The sequence below is a fragment of the Scylla paramamosain genome, chromosome 1, assembly GCF_035594125.1.
Source record: "Scylla paramamosain isolate STU-SP2022 chromosome 1, ASM3559412v1, whole genome shotgun sequence".
In the NCBI taxonomy this organism is placed as follows: Eukaryota; Metazoa; Arthropoda; class Malacostraca; order Decapoda; family Portunidae; genus Scylla; species Scylla paramamosain.
In genome coordinates, this window is record NC_087151.1 from 5,195,001 (window position 1) to 5,217,500 (window position 22,500).

The 22,500-nt window shown below is 41.1% G+C and overlaps 2 protein-coding genes across 8 annotated transcripts in view; one reads left to right on the top strand and one right to left on the bottom strand.

The window, feature by feature from the left end:
• LOC135092883 (uncharacterized) overlaps positions 1–14,638 on the bottom strand; it is a 40,212-nt gene extending 25,574 nt beyond the window's left edge. The window contains exon 1 of the mRNA XM_063991764.1: positions 14,521–14,638. The gene's annotated coding sequence lies outside the window, so the exon portion shown is untranslated. The remainder of the gene's footprint in view (positions 1–14,520) is intronic.
• A 387-nt stretch (positions 14,639–15,025) lies between these two features.
• Positions 15,026–22,500, top strand: part of LOC135093066 (uncharacterized) — a 182,083-nt gene continuing 174,608 nt past the window's right edge. For all 7 annotated transcript variants that reach the window (XR_010263306.1, XM_063991980.1, XM_063992122.1 and 4 more), the window contains exon 1: positions 15,026–15,273. Coding sequence is in view for 6 of the 7 variants with exons in the window: in XM_063991980.1 (XP_063848050.1) it covers positions 15,178–15,273 (96 nt within the window). In the remaining variant the exon portion in view is untranslated. The remainder of the gene's footprint in view (positions 15,274–22,500) is intronic.

Here is a 22,500-nt window from a genome sequence, read left to right on the forward strand (position 1 = left end):
CTCCCCCATCTCTCTCTCTCTCTCTCTCTCTAAATTAACGTGCAAAGGAGAAAAGAGGAGTACGTGGGGAGGAGGATGCTAGAGATGGATTCACGAGGCAGGAAAAGACATCAAAACCAGAGAGAAGGTTTAGGAATGCAGTAACGAGAGACAAACGGGCCATGGGCGTGTGGGCGTGACAGAAGGCGCAGAAGACAGGGTGGGGAGTTGTGACCTGGTGCGGTAACCTCTAACGGGACCAGCACAATGAACGCCACCTGACCTCACGTAACAAGGATGCAGGTCAGAACTTTCATGTCTAATACCTGTCCTGGTACCGGTGTGTCAAATGACGCCATGAAAACAGGTAAGAGGGAAATGAGGAATAATGATGATGATGATGGTAATGATGATGATGGTAGTGATAATAATAACCTTTACCCTTAGTCCTTTCTTGTATATAATTCATACTCTAAGATGCATGAGCAAAATATACAAACATGAATAAAATTATCAAACAAGAAGGTTACAAGTAATTGCTTGATAGAAAGGAAAGTTTTTTTTTTGTTTTTCATTGCATTTTTTTTATTTGATTGCTTCCTTTTTTCTTTCTTTTAGTACCTTTTTTTTTTCCATCACATGCAAGAAGTTACCTTAAAATTCCACGCCTGCAATGTAAGCAGGCAAAATATGAACACACACCTAGCCTTTCTTTCCCCTCCTGCTTTTTTTTTTTTTTTTTTTTTTTTTTTTGCTAATAATATAACCTTGAGTACAGTCGTGAACACCTGATCCTTCTTTCCTTTCCCTCCTGTCTTATTTCCTCACCAACATGATCTTAGGTATAGTGTGGCAAACATGAAAAAACACCTGAGTTTCTTTTCTTCTTCTGTTTCATTTTTTTTTTTTTTTTTTACCAATATAACCTTCAATATAGCCAACCTGATTACCAACACCTGATTCCCTTTCTTTTCCACCCTGTCATTTCTTCAACCGATATAATCTAAACCTCTAAAATATAATATGATAGACACACACACACACACACACACACACACACACACCTGAATGCTCCTTCCCCTCCTGTCTTTTCTTCACCAATTAGTTAAAGTGTACAGTTTGCTCGTGTCTCGTCACTGCATTGTTGTTACAGACACCACCACCACCACCTCTTGCTACTATTACTGAGTACTATTACTGAGTGCTTGTTAGTGTTATTGCTCAAACAAAGACAGCAGCGACGGAAATAAAAGTAGTAGTAGTAGTAGTAGTAGTAGTAGTAGTAGTAGTAGTAGTAGTAGTAGTAGTAGTAGTAGTAGTAGTAGTAGTAGTAGTAGTAGTAGTAGTAGTAGTAATAACACATCATAATTATTGCCATTCCTTGCCTCATCTCATTTCACCTGCCCACTGTTACATAATTAAAGGTAAACAATGTATCACTAAATTTATGACCATACAATTATAAATCTGAATGATAAATATGACAAATTAAAACACGCTGATCATTTTAAAGAGAGAGAGAGAGAGAGAGAGAGAGAGAGAGAGAGAGAGAGAGAGAGAGAGAGAGAGAGAGAGAGAGAGAGAGAGAGAGAGAGAGAGACTGAGACTAACTTTTCCTACTTTCATACCCGCCACTTCCACCTTCCCCAGTCACTCCACTTGATAGGAGGACAGCCCACGAGCCAACAGACTCAAGACTACACACAAGGGAACACAAAGGAAGAGCAAGGAGCAACAGCAACAGACCCACCTATTCTTACGAGGGTACTTATGATGACCTACATTATATCAAATTTAGTAAGACAGTGAAGTCGAATGGTCCTCCTCTGATATAAACACCAGCTCACTCATTCCAGACTCCTTCATCTTTGTTACCCAGCTCTCTGACTTAAAATAGTGTACCTTGTCACATACAGTCTCGTAAGGGCCAAGAAGTGTGCTGCTGTTTGACCTCGCTAACCGTCACTTGTTTTCTCCATGCCGTCCATCTCTCTCACGCCAGCATCACCATCAGACAGGGACTGGCAAGTGTAGGCCTGACGGCTTTTTTTGCAGGTTCCCTTATTTTCTTTATGTTCTCATTAAGCAGTCCACGTTGCAGTAGTGTCAGCAAGGCAGGTTAGGGAAGCCAACACATGCACCGGTAACCTAAAAAGCCTGGCACACCTGACACACACCTGACACTGGATTACACACTCAGCTTTACCTATAACAGCAAAGTGCTCTGTTAGACACCAGTCAGTCACTCCATTAATCATTCTTCACACACCTGCCACCATTCAATACACTATCACATTCAACCTATCAGTTTGCTCCTCAGACCTATCAGCCGTTTTCTCCCAGTGTATTCTCCTAAGTAAATCTCCGGTAGGGCTATACCACCTGCTAATATGGCTGCCGCGGGTGTGTCGTCTGCTGCAACCCACTTCCGGACATACAATAGTCCCATATTCTTAAATACCTCTGCGCCTCACATCCATAATTTTCAAAGGGGGTCAAGTTGAAATTACACGAGTTTTTAAGAGCTTTTTATAATTCTAGTGACCTATTAACAAGATTTCTGCATTATTAACAGGGAGAAACACTCTCGAGACCCCGGCTAATCATCTCCTTGGCCTTTGAAAACAGTGGTGGTGAGAGAGCAAAGCGTTACTGAATACAGGCCGTAAATCAACTAGACCATGATATGCACCGCTCAGATCACCGGGAATCCAGCTCAAGGTGGCAAACAAAACACGGACCGCACGAGCAGGTCAGTGGTATGAAACGAATCCCTGTAAACAGAAGACGCCTTATGTCTGCACCGTGCTCTCTTAACACCTGCCACCTTTCTAATCCTCCTCCACACACCTGACACAGTTCAACACACCATCACCTCCACCTGTGTCAGTACTGTGCTCATTTAAACACCTGCTACCTTCTTAATCCTCTTCCACACATCTGACACAACGCAACACACCACCACCTCCACCTATGCTACTGCTCTCTCAAACACCTGCCACCTTTTTCATCACACTCCACCTGCCAGTTCCACCAGTCATCCACACCCCCATCACTGCTCAGTCCCTTTCATTCATCCCACCACGCCTCACTGCAACGAAGCAATCAAGAGCAGCTCCTCACGTGCACTCCTGGAAGGTAGGTACGGATGTGGGAGTGTGGCTTCAGGTAAGGTACAGATTACAGGTGATTAGAGCTTCATTCATTGCAAAGACTAACGTACCCGCAACTTGCCTTAATTTACTTTAATATCATGTTAGTTTAATGATGAGGTAATTGAGTGATACGTACGTGCTATTTTAGTCTTCAGTTATTGTTTTCATTACGGCAAGGATGCTGTGGGTTATTGCAGGTCTAATTAGTGTCACGCCCCCAGACAGGTAAGGCGCTGCTGGCTTTGTCTGTCGTGTAATGAATGTGCTGTGCGACCTGCCAGGTGTGTGTGTTGTGTGTTTGGTGGCGGCTGTTCATGGTGATGCAAGGAAAGGGTGGTAATTTTACTAGTAGTGCAGTGGTGGTGGTGGTGGTGGTCGTGGTTGTTGTTGTTGTTGCTGTTGTTGTTGTTGTTGTTGTTGTTGTTGTTGTTGTTGTTGTTGTTGTTGCTGTTGTTCTTGGTATTGCTTTTGTGATTCTATGATTACTGCTTCAACAACTCTACTTTTACAAGAACAAAAACACCACCACTACCACCAACAACAAAAACAACAATTACTACTACTTCAACCACCACCACCACCACCACCACCACCGCCACCACAATGGAAGCACTGCACACGGCTTATGCAAGTGGCGTGGCAGGGGGAAGAATAACAATATACATAAATAGCTGCCTTGCCTTAATAATACCACCACCACCACCACCACCACCACCACCACCAAGCAGCATTGGAAAGTAAATACATGTAATTACACTTCATTGTTGACCCATTAGACTGGTATATCATTATCTAAGTGCATGAGAGAGAGAGAGAGAGAGAGAGAGAGAGAGAGAGAGAGAGAGAGAGAGAGAGAGAGAGAGAGAGAGAGAGAGAGAGAGAGAGAGAGAGAGAGAGAACGCTAAGGTGATAAGAGAAGGATTAACAGGTGTAGGACAGGTGTGGGACAGGTGTAAGGGACGACCGGAAGGAAGAGGAGGGAACAGGTGTGTGCTGGGTCCCGTAAGATGCAGGTGAAGATAGGTGGTGATTAAGAGTGAAGCAACAACAAATTGTATTCTTGGGAAATGATGAGAATTAACAGCTTGATAATGAATGCTGCTGAGTCTTATTGTGTTCAGTGTGACTGTTTCCTTTTGTGAAGTGAGTTAGATTAATTTGTTAGTTGTTTGTTAGTTAGTTAGATAGATAGACAGATAGATAGATGGATAGGATCGATAGATAGGCAGGTAGACAGATAGATACATAAAGAGATAGATAAATAGATACATATATACATAGATAGATAGATAAATAGATAGACAGATAGATAGATAGATACAGGCATACATACATACATACATACATAAATACATAGATGGTTACCTAGTTAGTTTCTGTTTAATTAGTATCATTTAGATAGTTACCTGATTAGTTAGTTAATTAGTCATTCAGTAATACAATGTAGATTAGCCACGGGATTGTAATGTGAATGAACGGTGATCCTACAACTTACACTGGGACTGGCTCTGTTATATGGCACTTGTATAAATAAACAGTAAATAAACAGGCCTCTCTCTGCCCTCGTACCATTTTTATTTATTTATTTATTTATTTATTTTTTTTTTGTGAGGGGGGAGCGGGGAAACGGCATTTAATCATTTTCCTATATATTTTTTGTCCAATTTGCTGACCTACTTGAAACATTAAAAAACACACGAACAAATAAACAGATAAATAAACAAATAAATACCAGCATTGAACAGCGATATTTACGACTAATCATGCAACTCTTTATATATTGTAATGAGAGTACCTGATCTCATTTTCAGCCTGATGGTGGAGCTTGTGGATTCCGAAGGGGTGCATTAAAAGACATGTATTCCAGCACTGGTCTTCATCTACATTCCAAAATTGAACGTTCCTCCCTCTCTCTCTCTCTCTCTCTCTCTCTCTCTCTCTCTCTCTCTCTCTCTCTCTCTCTGTATTTTGGTAATTAATATTGTCTAAGTATCTATTGTTATTGTGAGAGTGTTGCTAGTTTTCTTCTTACTGCACGTAGCCTCAACCAGTCAGTCCCCAGCGTTATTTATACTTTTACTGTTCAGTGCTCAGGTCTTATTGTAACCTCGGCTTACTGGTCTTTGCTTTATATGTAACTGTCTATAAAAAAGAAAATGTACAAAATAAGTCAACCACATTTGTAAGTATATTCTCTCTCTCTCTCTCTCTCTCTCTCTCTCTCTCTCTCTCTCTCTCTCTCTCTCTCTCTCTCTCTCTCTCTCTCTCTCTCTCTCTCTCTCTCTCTCTCAGCATACATGACATTCTGATAGTTTTAAGCTAAAGTTACAAATTTCGTTGGATAAATATTTCAATGTAAATGTCCTTATCTTATACCAACACACATAGATACATATCTAATTAGAGAATAAACAAGAATTAACTCTCTCTCTCTCTCTCTCTCTCTCTCTCTCTCTCTCTCTCTCTCTCTCTCTCTCTCTCTCTCTCTCTCTCTCACCACCAAGGTTAAGGTGAGTGCCGCCGGTGACACCTGAATGGAGCTAAATGGTCTTACAACGATTCACTAATTTCACCTTCAGTCGGACATGCAGGCGTGCCGCTACTTTCACTTCACGACTTTCACTCTCCGTTATGGACCTCGGGATTTGCAATGCACTACTAAAACTCTACTTCGCCAGTCATTCCTTGCTGTGTCTGCAAATAATATGTGGTTTTATAGTTTTACGGTGTATATTCTTATCAGGAGTAATTTTTAAAGGCCACAGAGATGATCAGTCTGTTTTTTCATATTGGTGGTGTAGAATTATCGTTAAAAATATTGCTGGAATCATGAAAATACGTAAAAAAATGGCAATAACTTTCACTGCGGTGTGGTAAATGTGAAAGACAACACGAGGAAGTGTTTTATGAATACTAATCTATGCACCGTATTCTGAAGCACTGCAGCGCCCCTCCACGACTTTCAGAATGTTCTAGATGAAGTTACGCTGGTTTTTCAAGTGCGTTTTTACGGTCATGGTGACGTATTTACAAGATCTCTTTATTATTCACAGGAGAAACACTCTTGGCTAATCATCCCTGTGGCCTTTGAAGACTGCCGTGGTGAGAGAGAGAGAGAGAGAGAGAGAGAGAGTGAGAGAGAGAGAGAGAGCAGGCCGTTTCTAAATATATGCCTCTCTCCCACGTGCAGAGGGAAAGTGAAACCGAGTGGGCGGCTACATGATATTACCAGTCACAAGGAATCTAGTTTTCTGAGGTGGGGAGGAGCCTTCGCCTTAACTTTCCACACCCTGTTACTGATCTGTACCAATTACGATATTATAACAAAAAAGGGGAAGCTGCACGAAGCCAACAGTCCCTGCATAAAACTTTCCTGCAATCGCTTTCCATCCCTGCCCTTAAATGTATTTGGTCTCTTAAACTTGGTGTCCTGTTGACTCAGCGATGGCAACCTCATGACTAATTACTAAGTCTACTACGGTAACTTTCCACTCTATTTGACGACCTATTTCTTTCCTGTTGACTTGACACTAACAACCTAATGACTCAGTGTGCTGCTACCTTTTTTTTTTTTTTTTTTTTTTAAAGTAATTTCTCTTCGTAGCCTTAACATAAATAGACTCTCTCGTCCAACGTTTATTAATATACCGAACAAGACCTATTATTTTTAGAACAACAACAACAACAACAACAACAACAACAACAACAACAACAACAACAACAACAGCAGCAACAAGAACAGCCAGAACAAGACTAAAAACAGGAGGAGGAGGAGGAGGAGGAGGAGGAGGAGGAGGAGGAGGAGGAGGAGGAGGAGGAAGGAAGAAGAGAAGGAGGTACGTGAGGTATTCTCCTTATCTCGATGCTTACCAAGGAGAGAGAGAGAGAGAGAGAGAGAGAGAGAGAGAGAGAGAGAGAGAGAGAGAGAGAGAGAGAGAGAGAGAGAGAGAGAGAATGGGGGGAAATGTGTGTGCAGGTGTGTTAGGGTTCCTGGTCATTCAAGCAAATAAATGAAAGTAAAAGAAAACACTACAATTAAAAAGAAAAAAGAGAGAGAGAAGAAAAATCGAGGTACGCTTTCACTGCCGAGACGCATTTTGAGAATCTCGTCTAATTCTCTTTTGTACTCGTTCCCTCTCTCTCTCTCTCTCTCTCTCTCTCTCTCTCTCTCTCTCTCTCTCTCTCTCTCTCTCTCTCTCTCTGAGCCGCCGCCATAACAAAAACAATGCTTCCTCATTCCTCCTATCACTTTCACACATATTCTCATCCCCCAATAACTCTTCTCCTCTCACTTTCTTTCGAACCGCACTGCTGCCTTCTCATGCTTCACCCTCCTCCCCCCATTACCCAGCCCCCACCCCACTTTCCCTCTTCCTATCTCCCCCCACCCTACTCTCCCCAGTCTCAGTTCAATTTTCTCCTCCTCGTCATGTCCACTAAGTCATCTCAGTAAAAACTTGTGATAATCTTGTTTCCAAATTAATCTTGTTTTTTTTTTTTTTTTGGTGGGTTTTTGTGGTTTTGTTCCCATTTGGTCATGTTTTTATTTTTGTTAGTGTGTGTGTCTCTCTCTCTCTCTCTCTCTCTCTCTCTCTCTCTCTCTCTCTCTCTCTCTCTCTCTCTCTCTCTCTCTCTCTCTCTCTCTCTCTCTCTCTCTATGTGTAATGAAGGATTTCAATAATCACATATCCGTTATTATTAGTTATTTTTACTGGTAAGCGTTACATTAGGTTTGGTCTGCTTTGGTTACTGTATGTGGATTCAATTTAGCCAAGTCGCCACCACCTAGATAGCTTTGTAATAAAAATTTTTACTGAATAAAACTTGTAGGACTCAAAATTTTCAAGCTTATTAGTATATTTCTACATGATTTATTTCCAAGTATACAAGGTTCATTGGATAAAATTAATCTACAGTTGCTTAAGCAGACCAAACATAATCTAAGTTTCACCAGTAGAAAGAAATGATAACAGAAACACGACTGTTGAAATATTCTTATACTAAATCTTTGGTGACATCGTGAAATTCCCAATTAAACAGACTCCCTGTAACACACACACACACACACACACACACACACACACACACACACACACACACACACACACACACACACACACACACAAGGCCCAATCACTAAACCAAAACGAGGGTGAGGAGCTACTGTCCCCTTTCACTCCCCAGCCACCCCATCCCCCCACCAGGTGCTCTTGCAGGAGGTGAAAACTGGCAAGGAAACTGTTCGCCGCCCCACACCCCCCAGACTGATGACTCGCCGTCTCCCCTGGCCCAATACACCAGCAGCAGCCACGTCACCACCGTCAGCACGTTTCTCTCATCGCCTTCACTAGCACTTTCTTCATATTAGCTGATATCACTTTGGGACTCCCCCTCTCTCCCTCCGTCCTGCAAATAAACCTATAAGACTCTCTTCCTTACTCTCTCTAGTTTTCTTCCTCCCCCTTCTCCCTCTCTCTGTCTCTCTCTCTCTAAGCAGGTATCACTAGCACAGACGTCACTTCTTCCTCCTTTACTCCTTCTCTTCCTCCATCTCGAAATAAAATGAAGAGAAAAGGAGAAGAGAAAACTCCATCATATATCCTTGCATGTCTCTTCTCCCCTCCGTCTTTCTCCTGATGTCCTCCGAAATTAAAGAGAGACAGACAGAGAGAGAGAAAGGGTGAAAAATAACCTTCCTAATCTATCACTGCAGATTTCCTTCCCTTCCTTCTTTTCCTCCTTCCTCCTTTCTCTTCTGGATATCACTACATAACTCTTTTCCTTCTTCCGTCCGTCCCTCCTATCTCCCTAAATCAAAAGAAGGGAAAGGGAAAAAAAGACATCAATTCGATACCACTTTTAAATCTTCCTTCTCTTTCTCCCTTCCTCACTCTTATCTACTAACGTCTTAAAAGAAACAGAAAAAGAGAGAAAGGGGGAACAGAAGTGCAAAAAAATGAACTACCTCCCAGTTTGTCCAAGCTTCCCTCCGTCACAGCGACCCACAAACGTCACCAGGAGAAAGTATTAGCGTGAGAAATGACGCATTACCTGCCCTGCGGTCTGCCCACCTGTGTGTCATACCCGAGTCACGACACCCTACTCTCCCCTCCTAGCCTGTCTCTCGCCTTCCAGCCAACCTGTCCCTTCTCGTCCTCCATCATTTCTCAACTTTCCTCTCTCTCTCTCTCTCTCTCTCTCTCTCTCTCTCTCTCTCTCTCTCTCTCTCTCTCTCTCTCTCTCAGCCACACTCCATTCATCTCTTTCTCAGTTTCCCAATCCTGTCTCAGTCTTTCTCTCACTTCTGTCAACAGTCCTCTTCTTTCCTAGCCACTCTTCTCTCTCTCTCTTTCTCTCTCCCTCAGCCAGACTCCTTTCTTCTAGCCACCTTTCTCTTCTCTCCTCTCTTGCAGTCTCCCTCACTTCTCCATGCTATCTAATTATATAAACAAATATGACACGCGAAACAACAACAACAACAACAACAACAACAACAACAACAACAACAACAATAATAATAATAATAATAATAATAATAATAATAATAATAATAATAATAATAATAACAGTTACAGGAATACACATTAAAATAAAACAATCTAAAAAAACATAAAATGAAGATAACGGGAAGAAACAGGAAGAAAGTAACGAAACAAAAGAATAAGATAAAAATTATTATTTATTATTATTTTTTTTTTTGGGTAGTGATTGTAACACTAATACCCACCTACACGCACAAACACATTCTCTCTCTCTCTCTCTCTCTCTCTCTCTCTCTCTCTCTCTCTCTCTCTCTCTCTCTCTCTCTCTCTCTCCAAGTACATTCCGCAACGCATCTTTATTTTGCTATTACTTTTCTATTATTTTCATCCTTTCATCTTTTTTCGGACGGCAAGCATGAGGCAACATTGACAGCTTAACTGGTGGAGGTGGTGGAGGACGCTTCCTTTCATTTACCTGAGAGGGGTCGGCCAAAAAAGGGCAAACTTACACGTCTATCTCTCACCATGCCATGCTTTTCCTTGTGCCCCTTGTTGCTTACGTCAACAGAGGAGATGACATGCAGGCAAAGCTATTCTCGTCCACACAATACAACACTTCATGAAACACATTACAACACATAAGAGCCTCCCAGCCAGACACACAAATTTCTCTGTAGCCTTGCCGATACACACACACACACACACACACACACACACACACACACACACACACACACACACACTGCCATATATAGTTATGTAAAAATAACAATAAGTCTTCATTTTCTTATCCATTCTTGCTCTTCTGTGTCAACAAAGCAATCTCTCTCTCTCTCTCTCTCTCTCTCTCTCTCTCTCTCTCTCTCTCTCTCTCTCTCTCTCTCTCTCTCTCTCTCTCTCTCTCTCTCTCTCTCTCTCTTCCTTTCCTATTGCCTTTCCAAGAATACCAGTATATAATAAATCAGACAACACACTCTCTCTCTCTCTCTCTCTCTCTCTCTCTCTCTCTCTCTCTCTCTCTCTCTCTCTCTCTCTCTCTCTGTACTGCAACCTCAAAAATGCATATAATTAAACAACACAAAACATACTCTCTCTCTCTCTCTCTCTCTCTCTCTCTCTCTCTCTCTCTCTCTCTCTCTCTCTCTCTCTCTCTCTCTCTCTCTCTCTCTCTCTCTCTCTCTCTCTCTCAATTATCAATTAGGCATCATTACGTCTTACAGCAAGCAGGGGTTAATGACCGGGGAGAGGAGGAACAGGCGGAAGCAAACTAGATCTGCTGGATTACTCTGTGGTTCCTGCTCACTAACCACCACCACCACCACCACTACCACTACCACCACCACCACCACCACCGCCCCAGCCGCTGCCATCACCAGAGAGGCAATGGATGAAGGGATGTATCAGTTGATGTTTGCTCGCATGAATGGTTGGATGTGTGAATGAATGATGGATTGATGGATGGCTGGGTAGATGGTAGGAAGGAAGGAAAAATAAAGGGATGACAGGAAAATAGGAAGGAAGGAAGGTAGGAAGGAAGGAAAGGATAAATGAATGAGGAAGGGAAGAAGTGAAAAGAATAAATGAATGAATGAATGAAGGAATGAATGAAGAAAAGAAGGAAGGATTGAATTAAAAAAAGAAGAAGGAAGAAAGAAAGGATGAAAGAGAAAAAAAGGAAGGAAGAGGTAGAAAGAACTGATGGAGATAAGGACGAAGGAGGAAAAAAAAAAAAAAGAGAAAACAAGCAAGTAAAGAAGAAGTTATAAAATACTTAAATATTACGTACAGGAATAAACACGTATCGCTTTGCATCGTGTTTACTGGTAATCTGGCTGAGTCAAGGTTACTGCAAAGTGAAGCATGATGTGTGTGGGGTATACCTGTTTGCTTGTACTTTTTTTGGTTCGTGTAAACTTTTACTAACAAAAATACCAATAATATTCTTTATCTGAAATGAACTTTTAGCTGAGTTGAGTGCCAGATGGTGTGTGTGTGTGTGTGTGTGTGTGTGTGTGTGTGTGTGTGTGTGTGTGTGTGTGTGTGTGTGTGTGTGTGATAAGGTAAGGCATGTAGGCAAGTCAATCTTTTATCCTTCCCTCCATAAAAGACCTAGAAGAAAACAGTAAGACAGCCAGTCAAGCAAAAATAGACACCCATACAACAGAACCCCAACACACACACACACACACACACACACACACACACAAACACACACACACAGCATTATTTACTAGCTCACACCGGTAACCTCCAACACAAGAGAAGCATAGCGGTCCACGCAAGCACAGCAGAACACGTCGTCATCCACACACCCTTACACGGGCCCTCCCCTTACGACACCCCAAGTCACCCCCGCCCCAACATGCGTGCTTTCAGGCGCAACATGGAGGGGTGAGGGGTTGGGATCATGACAGCAAGCACACTGGGAATTTTGAAGGGTAGGATAGATGTGGTGAAGGGTGTAGAATGTGAGGGGGCGTCACGGTGCGGAGGACGGAGTGAGAGAGGGTGATATGGAAACAGTGACAAGAGGGAAAGGGTAAGGGAAGGAAGGGAAGTGATAAGGAATAAAGTAGTAATAGAAGGAAAAAGGTGAAGGATGGGGGTAAAGGAAAGGAGAGGATGGAGAGATACAATAAAAGGGGGATTTCACACACACACACACACACACACACACACACACAGCAAACATGGCATTCCATTTAACGACCAATCCACTCTCCACAGCCTTCACACACTCACAAACAGCAGCACCAGTAACAGTAGTAACACCATCAAGTGAGAGTAACGCACCAAGCCTGGTCGCCTCCTCGTCATGGCGGCTGAAAGTGATTGAGTGATTTGACGCCACACTGTGTGACAAGTCGCGCCGGGAATTGATAGTTGTGCTGTGATGTATAGTACTGCGTGTGTGTGTGTGTGTGTGTGTGTGTGTGTGTGTGTGCTACATCAACAACTATGACAACCACAATAAAAAAAAGTACACTGAAAATACTCGTTTTTTTGCTAATATTGTTTTTTTTTTTTTCTGCATGTATATGTTTTATTGATTCGCTTTAGCGTTTTGGTACCTAAGAAACTCAACATTAGCTAACCACAACAGCATTAGTAGTTGTAGTAATGTTATAGTAATGGTTGATGTAGTAGTAGTATAAAAAGAAGAAGAAGAAGAAGAAGAAGAAGAAGAAGAAGAAGAAGAAGAAGAAGAAGAAGAAGAAGAAGAAGAAGAAGTAGTAGTAGTAGTAGTAGTAGTAGTAGTAGTAGTAGTAGTAGTAGTAGTAGTAGTAGTAGTAGTAGTAGCAGCTGCAGTAGTACGTAATAGCAGCAAGCAGCAGCAAACACACACACACACACACACACACACACACACACACAAACGTAACACACAAGTGTCAGTAATATGCACAAATTGCTATTATTTACCGCTGGAATGTATGTGTATCACTGATAATAACCCGCATTACGTGATATAGCGTGAGAGGCGTCAGGAAGAGGAGGAACAAGAGCAGTAGCAGGCACGTGTCTCACTACACTACCAGGATGTTGTAGTTGACTAATTTAGATACATTCGCACATTCATTTCTTCATTCATGTGCTTGTATATTTCACGTTATAGCTGGGAACTGAAGTAATGGTTAATGTAGTTGTATTCACGTGATGCAAAATGAGACGCGTTTATTTGCTTACTGTGGTGGTGGTGGTGGGTGGTCGTATAGTTATTGTTGATGATGATGATGGTAACGGTAGTATTACGTGTGTTATGAATGGTTAGCCACCGGGACTGTTCTCTAGAGTGTTTGTTGTATAAAGTTTCTAGTTTGTATTTTTGCATCACGTTTACATGTTATTTTGTTCATTCAGGTAACTGTTGTTAAACTTCATAATTGCTGATGACTGCTGAGGACCTTCTTAATTGTTGGTAACTGTTGATAACTTTGATAATTGTTGATTACCTTGATAACTGTTTAGTAACTGTTAATAACCTTGATAACTACTGACAAGTGTTGACAACCATGATAACTGCTCAAGCCGTGTTTAGTTGGATAGGCTACAACCCACATAAAAAAATTCCGTGGTTCTCCATTGCTAGTAATGTTCTTACTACTACGACGTTATATCATGTTTAAGAAAAAAAATCTATATAAATAGTAATAGTAATCACAGCGGTCAAACATATAATGCAACACAAATGAGCTGTTAATAAATAAACAGACGACCTGCTGGCTACGCGCGTGCTACTTGTCTAGATAACTACTTCGGAAAAAAAAAAAATAAATAAATAAAACAACATGAGAGAGAGAGAGAGAGAGAGAGAGAGAGAGAGAGAGAGAGAGAGAGAGAGAGAGAGAGAGAGAGAGAGAGTGTGTATGTGTGTGTAGAAGAAATGAGAACATACAACAAATCACGTAACTTGTGTCTGTGGGACACCAGCCTAGCAAGGCACACACCAGCAAGCTCAATACAGGAACATTTTAAATCATCTGGTTCAATTAGATAATAACAATAAATATTACGCGAATAATGAATACCGTTTGTGTAATTCGAGGGACATGCCGCATGGCAACACCACAATGGTCGTACAACAATATCACGACAGATAATGTTTTCCGTCCTAAGCGTCTTCCCCTCGTTTGTGAATGTCACTGTCCATCTGGCGTCCACTTAGACTCGCCCTCCTGGCAACCCTCACTTCCCCTATCGCTAACCTATCTCACCCAGGGAGGCTGAAGCCCTCCTTGCTTGTGCCTTCCTGAGAGGGAAAGTCAAATTACCTCCCTTTGTTCCTACGCAAATGTCTTCCTTTTTTTTATCTATAATTAAAGCTGATCGGCTCGGATTTGTTTACAAACAAGAGAAAGGCGCTTTGGAATCTTCTCTGTTTATAAATAAATAATAAACTTTACCTTTTCCTCCCACGCCGCTGGTTCGCGAGGGTTTTTTGTAATGTCACACGTCCTATGGTCTCCATGCTCGGCTTTAACACATTCACAAGGCCTCCAGTTCCTCGAACACATGATTACCACAACATACCTCAACGTTTTTAGGAGAGTGGAGCGTGGCAAGCCTAATGAACAACAGAGTATCTTGATTCCCGTACGGTTGTTTTTTTTAATATAAATTATTTTCTCAGCTCTCTAAAAAAATCCGTTGCTTTCTTAGCCAAATTGCTATAGATAATTTATTTTAAGGATTAAAAAGTAGTTTTGCAGGTGAAACTTTGTAAAAAAAACATGATACATGTAAATAAGGGCAATGAACAGTCTTCATGTAGGATAATTTATAGTTTCCTGCGTAGTAAATAAATATGGCGTTATAGTGTGAGCTTTGAATCATTATATAAACTACAACATAATTATTTAGAAACAAAAAAATATCCATAAGTATACCAGCATGAGACAGTGAAAAAATCAAACAACAAAAGTGCACCGTGCGGTAGGCTGTCTCCTCCGCCTGGTTGTGTTTTGGATGCACGTGGTCGTGTTTGGGGAGGTGTGTTGAGAGAAAATTCTGACTAGCTTGGCTTTGTACATTTGTCATGCGTTGTGAGAGTGGCCTCATGGATGACTAAAGCATCACATCAGTGCTTTGGCCAACATCAGGGCCACCGTGAAGGCCACGGCGAGGGCCACCAGGCGTCACCAGCCCGCCAGCCACAGGTGAGTGTTACTCGCGTGTGGTGTTACGTAGTCTGGTGTTGTGACGGGGTCCACAGTGACGGGTTGCAACGTAAGGTTCCCCTCCCTGCTTACTGCTGTGCTCCTCGGAACCCTGGCCTTGCATTCAGAGAGAGAGAGAGAGAGAGAGAGTTTCATAATTTGGATTTCAGTAAGGCTTCTCAGATAGATATTTACGTGTTGATAGATGGAGGAAAAAGTTAATGAGGAATACTTATGCATCTTCTTAACATGAATATATTATTGGAAACCATTGACGTACATGCAGTCATCTAGCTTCACCTTTATTCCTCCAAGGCTGCCAGAATTCGTGATTAGGAAGCTGATGATTGGTTGAGTGCGTTAGGGATATTTGATTTTAGTTAGTGTGACGTGTGCAGAATTCTTATTTATCTTTTTTTTTTTCCACTAACTGTGAATGGTATTAAGATATTTCAGGAGAACTCTGCTTGGAAGTTGTACACAAAATGAATACACGTTCTGTTTTCGCAGTCTACTCACATTCCAGGACATGTGATGGCTGTGCTGCTTCCTCTTAATGATTAGCAATTTTCTTATTTAATTTGCAATTATTACTTTCTAATTGCCTAATCAGATCAAAATTGCTTCATTGTATAGGTAATTATCATGGTATCAGTAACCATGGTATGTCGGAGCTGCATAGATGTGAAAGTAAAACACGAGAATGTCCATGGTTACCAACACATACATTGATTCACACCACAACTATAAACTGCATTCAAGCCCTTGTTATTCTCAGCTTAGGTGTGGCCAAATACATCAGGACATGCAAGGCGCTCATGGCCACGGAGCGGTAATCCACTCCATGTGGCCTCTGGTGACACTGTGAGGCCTGTAGTGGCATCATGACGTGGACTTGGTAGGAATTAACACGAACCTATACTCCTAGGTCACACACACACACACACACACACACACACACACACACACACACACACACACACACACACACACACACACACGTACTGTCTATGGAAAGTTATACTCACGACAAGAAAACGTGTCTTGAAGGGATGGGTTTAAACGACTTTTACGTAGGAAAAGAGGAGAGTAACGGTGGGGAGGGTGACAGGAGAGAGGATAGAGAAGGTGGCTGAGAGAGAGAGAGAGAGGAGAGAGAGATGAGAGAGAGAGAGAGAGAGAGAGAGAGAGAGAGAGAGGAGAGAGACCTTATCCACTAGTCGACGTGACCAACTTGGGGAGATAAAAATTTGGACTCCATAGCGTTTGTCGTGCGTCCCCTGAGAGAGAGAGAGAGAGAGAGAGATGAGAGAGAGAGAGAGAGAGAGAGAGAGAGAGAGAGAGAGAGAGAGAGAGAGAGAGAGTAATGAAATTATAAAAGATAAGAAAAGAGACAGCTCCCTAATATTTTAAGTTAAGTCTTACTCTAAAGTTTACCTAATTATATGAGATGACTTTAATAGAATCATCACATAAATATCAATACTAGTCAGGTAACATTTACGTATTTACCACAAGTCCTTACTTCATTTCTTACTGATGTATTTCTGATCTAAATATTTCGTCTTTGTCATCATCATCACCATCATTATCATCATCATTATCATCATCATCATCTTGTTGTTGTTGTTCTTGTTCTTGCTGTTCTTCACTTTGTTGTAATGCAGGTAATTTTTGTTTTCTTTCTGTGTAACTACTTAATTTATCAGGGAGAGAGAGAGAGAGAGAGAGAGAGAGAGAGAGAGAGAGAGAGAGAGAGAGAGAGAGAGAGAGAGAGAGAATCAGAACATCAGAGTCGATAGTTTTACGGGAGATAAAGAGAATGCTCCTTCACGAGGTGCAGCACGCGACCACTAATAACAGTGTTGGAGCCAAGAAACACACGCCATTAGTTGCCATTAGTGGCACTCTTATCGTGATAATTGTGACAGTTACTGAGATAATAGTGATGTTAGTACTGTGATTGTAACGCTTGATAAACACATGGTGGGCGTGAAATTTAAGATAACCCTGCGTGAAAAGACGATAAAGAGGAATGACTGGGATAAGTGTGACGGAAAAATTGAGGTAGAATGTAATGTGAAATATATTTGTAGGGTTATTGAGAGAGAGAGATAAACAGACAGGCAGACGTTCTTCTCAACATCCTCCTCGGTTCTGTCACAGGTTCTACGTTCTTGTGTGGCCTCTTGAACCGTGAAATGGGGGGTGTTTCTGTATCTCTTCCGCGTTATTAGCCCCCTCTTCCTCCTCCTCCTCCTCCTCCTTCTCTTCTTCTTTTATTCCTTTTCTTTCATACTCTCTTTCTGTGTGATTTTTATTTTATTTATTTATTTTTATTTGTTTATTTGTTTAATTTTTTATTTTTTTTTTGTGAACGTCTTTGTAGTTGTGGTACTGGTGGTGGTGGTGGTGGTGGTGGTGGTGGTGATTTGGTGGTATTTGTTGTTGTTGTTGTTGTTGTTGTTGTTGTTTGTTGTTGTTGTTGTTCTTTTTCTTCTTATTTCTCTCTTTTTTTTTCTTTTTTGGGTGGTTTCTCCTCTTGGCGCCGTTTTCCTTCTTGTTCTTATTCATATTCTCTTATTTTCCTCTTCTTGCATCTTCTTTTCTTTGTTGTTGTTGTTGTTGTTGTTGTTGTTGTTGTTGTTGTTGTTGTTGTTGTTGTTGTTGTTGTTATTATTATTATTATTATTGTTATTTCTTCTTCTTCTTCTTCTTCTTCTTCTTCTTCTTCTTCTTCTTCTTCTTCTTCTTCTTCTCAAGATTCTAGAATGTCTTCGTCTTCCCTTCCTTCACCCCTCCTCCTCCTCCTCCCACGTGACCCTGATCCGTTCAGGCGCCATGTATTCCTGTTCTTCAAATTGTAACTTATTTGGCTCGTGTCAGGCCAGAAAGACAACTCAGGCTTCTTCCTCACAGTATCCCGCCGCTAGTCCGTCACTTCCGCATCATCAAGTAGGGCGATGTGCGGGAATTTGCGTCCAGTCCTTGCACATACCTGCTGGGGAGTGGACCGCACGCCACTCCCATGTCCACACCCCTCAAGCCCTCGTTATGTAGGGTGTTCAGTGCACTCTACCGTAATGGCCGCTCGTTTCCATATCCTAGTGTGTTTCCTGTAGTTAAGTCCGTCTGGGTTGCCTCGTTACCAGTTTAAAGGTTCCGAGGAGGCAACTGCTCGACCCGTATTCGTAATTAAGCATGTCATTGTTTTACTTCCATTGTTTTTTATAGGTTGTACTGAAAGATATTGTGGCGCTCAAGGGTGTTTCTGTTATTCTAGTGATGGGTGAAGATTCTGCATCGTCAACAAGGGGAGAAGCATCCATAAGAATCCAACTATCTGTGTATATAGCGCTTGAAAAATAGTTCTTACGGAAGACTGAAGCGTTTGAGAATGTGTTCCCTGGTGCTGCCATGATCAGAAGTCGAGTAACAGACCTGCAATACTTACTTCCTCTGTGTTAATGTTTGTATACGTAAACGTTTTGCTCTTTCTTCAGATTTATCTTATTTAAAGTTATCGAATGGTGTTTTTTTTCTATTAATAATGTAGAATCGTTGTTAAATTATCAGCTGAATCATTGAAGCGCACTTAAAACTGCCATCTGGTGAATGTAAGAGGCAAGACGGGCAAATTGATTGTGGATATGTAAGGTTTTCCCTCAGTCTACAAAGAATCTCTCATTTGCAAGATTCCATAAGGAGACTGTCAGGAAACCAGACAACTTAAGATTAAAGAAAAACAGTAAACGCGGTGGAAAAGAATGTGGCTTGTTAACACACTTGCAGGATTGTTTTATTTAAATTAAGTTGATTTTATTCAGTAATTTAAATAATTATTCAAACCAAAAAGTCTTTTTTAACTATGAATTAAATTTGTCATTATTTGATAACGAGAGGAAAGTGGGACATTTTAGGAAATGGGTTTTACGAACACCAATTTTATTATTATTGTGTAATTAGATTGTAATTTGTGCCGAGGAAACCATTTTTAATTAGCAAATTTCAATATGGTTGTTTTCAGAGCAGGTTTTTTTCTTGTTTTATATTTTTGTTGTTCTGTACGAAAACCCATTGTATTATACATAAATCATTGATTTACTTGTTATGAAAGCCAAAGTGATTTTAACTAGAGTCGAATTTTCATTATGATTATCAAACAGAAACTATAGATCATTTTCTTGTTCAACTGGCGAAGTAGATATTATTATAATGAAATCAGCTTATCATGAAAAAAAAAAAAAAATATATATATATATATATATATATTATATATATATATATATATATATATATATATATATATATATATGTATATAATATATATAATATATATATATATATATATATATATATATATATATATATATATATATATATATATATATATATATATATTATATATATAGATAGATAGATAGATAGATAGATAGATAGATAGATAGATAGATAGATTTAAAGCGATAACCCATTTTAATACAACTTCCTTGTGGTTGTAACTGCATTTAATAAACATAAAACTCCACTTCAATTTAAGTGTTCAGTCATGAAGAGTGTGTTTATTCTTGGAGTTGAAAAGAAAACAAGAAGACTCGTTCTGCGCCAGAGGACGAGGCCGCGGTATCGAAAGGTTGAAGCAATGTTGAGAGGATGTCACTGCTCAGAATACTTGCATGGGCTCCAACACTGAGTAGCTGACATGGTTATATTATATATAAACTATAAATATGTACATAGGTATTTTTTGCATTTTATAGTAATTTTTGAAATTTCGGTAAAAAAAAAAAAAATCGTGTGTGTATAGAATATATGTATGCTCTGGTGATAAAATTACCGTGGCAAACGTAATGAACCAGAGGACAGTACACACGTCGCCGTCTGCTGTCCTTAGTTAGGTCTTTGTCTCTCCTTGACGCGAAGGTCTGCTGGAGTCCTTGTCCACCGCGCCACAAAAAGGTTCACTGACTCACTGGCCTTCGTTATACAGACTTACTTGATAACAACAGCTAGAAAAAAAAAAAAAAAACTTTGTGGTGGTGTTCAAGGATCCCCCAAATATTGTGCTGAAAGTGGTTGGATTCGATGTTATTTTCCCCCGTCTCTTGCCAAAATTGTCCCTTCTCTGCTGTCCCCATCACCACCAAGTGAAAGCATCCCTGGAAGCCCCAGTAACTACCACTAGCTAAAAGATTGTGCTATCTTAAACCACTTTGGGGCTTTCATAAGTGACTATTTTCAAAGGCTGCATAAATTATTAATCCGGTTCTCACAACATTTTTACCCAATAATAACAGAGAATATTTACCAAACTATTATTAGAATCACAACAGCACCTTTGAAACCCCCATATACTTACACGAGACTTGAAGATACTAAAAGAAACAATGGCGATAGGACGAGGGAACGTTTCAAAACACAGACCTTACCGACTCTACAGTTTTTCATGACATTCCAGGAGTCTTCAGCTACTTACCTTCCACATAGCTAGTGTTTCCTCCTCCACGCCTTCATTTCTCACCGTCTTAGACTGGATTCTTTTAACAGAGGAACAAGGCAGGACTGTCATGGTTTGTTTGTAGCCGGAACGAATAGATAAGGATCCGAGGCTGTGACCTTAGGAACGCCCGGAAGACCTTAAGGGCGCCTGTGTCTGATGCCCTACTGCCAGAACGTTTTTTTTTTTTTTTTTTTATTTATTTATCTTTTTAGTTTGTGTCTCGTTACGTAATCCTTCATGTTTTGTTATTCATGAGTTCTGTGGTGTTTGTTCGTTCATTTGTTTGTTTGTTTGTTTTTTTTTTGTTTTTTTTGTTTTTTTGTTTTCCTTTTTTTAATTGGTGTGAGGTTGTCATCAGCCTGGTTGATTTTGCCTCCTGAATCTTGTGTTATTTTCCTCCTCCTCCTCCTCCTCCTCCTCCTCCGTTTTTTTTTTTATTTATTTATTTTATTTTTTTAACATATATCTTCAAAATACCTTTTCTCTTTTACGTTCTCCTAAACTTTCAACTTTTCCGTCCTCCTTTTCCTTCACTTCCTGCTCCTCCTCCTCCTCGCCCTCGTCCTCCTCGTCCTCCTTCTTCGTGTCTTCTTTTTATTCCGTCACATATTTTCCTTTAACTGTTGAGTAAGACGTTAAATGAAGCAGGGAAACACACATTTTCTTATCCTTTTCTGAATACAATTTGCAAACCTCGCACATTTTTTCCTTGTATGTATAGTATTATTTTTATTTCTCACGTTCGTTTACTCTCTCTCTCTCTCTCTCTCTCTCTCTCTCTCTCTCTCTCTCTCTCTCTCTCTCTCTCTCTCTCTCTCTCTCTCTCTCTCTCTCTCTCTCTCTCTCTCTCTCTCTCTCTCTCTCTCTCTCTCTCTCTCTCTCTCTCTCTCTCTCTCTCTCTCTCTCTCTCTCTCTCTCGTAACTTACAACACCCGTCTGTTCTCTCTGTGCCTAACTTAGTCTGCCTTTCCGCGGCTCTCCACCTGCTGACACCAAACACTGCAGTCACTGGCCGGGATCCCCTTAGCCAGGTAGGAAGACTGGCTTAATTACTCGCCCTAGACAGACAGCTGGCGAGTGTATCAACCCTAACATTATATAGAAAAAAAGTGGTGTTTTAACGTTTTCTAACCTGTTCTTTCTCTCTCTCTCTCTCTCTCTCTCTCTCTCTCTCTCTCTCTCTCTCTCTCTCTCTCTCTCTCTCTCTCTCTCTCTCTCTCTCTCTCTCTCTCTCTCTCTCTCGTGACGTCTCAAGGTTCACCTCGATTTAGAGAGAGAGAGAGAGAGAGAGAGAGAGAGAGAGAGAGAGAGAGAGAGAGAGAGAGAGAGAGAGAGAGAGGAGAGAGAGAGAGAGAGAAAGATGCAAATGGGCCATGAGTTTAGTACCTGCCTTTGTGTACGTCTCTTTGTGTATACCGCAGGGGGAGGGAGATAGGAAGGCGTGGGAGGCGAATAGAGGGTGATGGGGAGGGGAGAAGGGGGAAGGGAGAGACCAGAGAGGGTCTTTAAATGGTAAGGAGGATTCTGAGGGGGAGGAGGGGGGGGGGAGGGCAGGTGCGTGTAAAGGTGTGGCAACAGGTGGAGGTAATAAAGGTTTGTTACCTGTGGGTGTGTGGGGCGCTCCTTACCTGTCTGGGCGGTAACTAGAGGCGAGGTGGAGCAGGGCCAGGCATGGGTGGGCCGTGAGCCTCTGTGTCTGGAGGGTGACTACAGACAGACTGACCTTG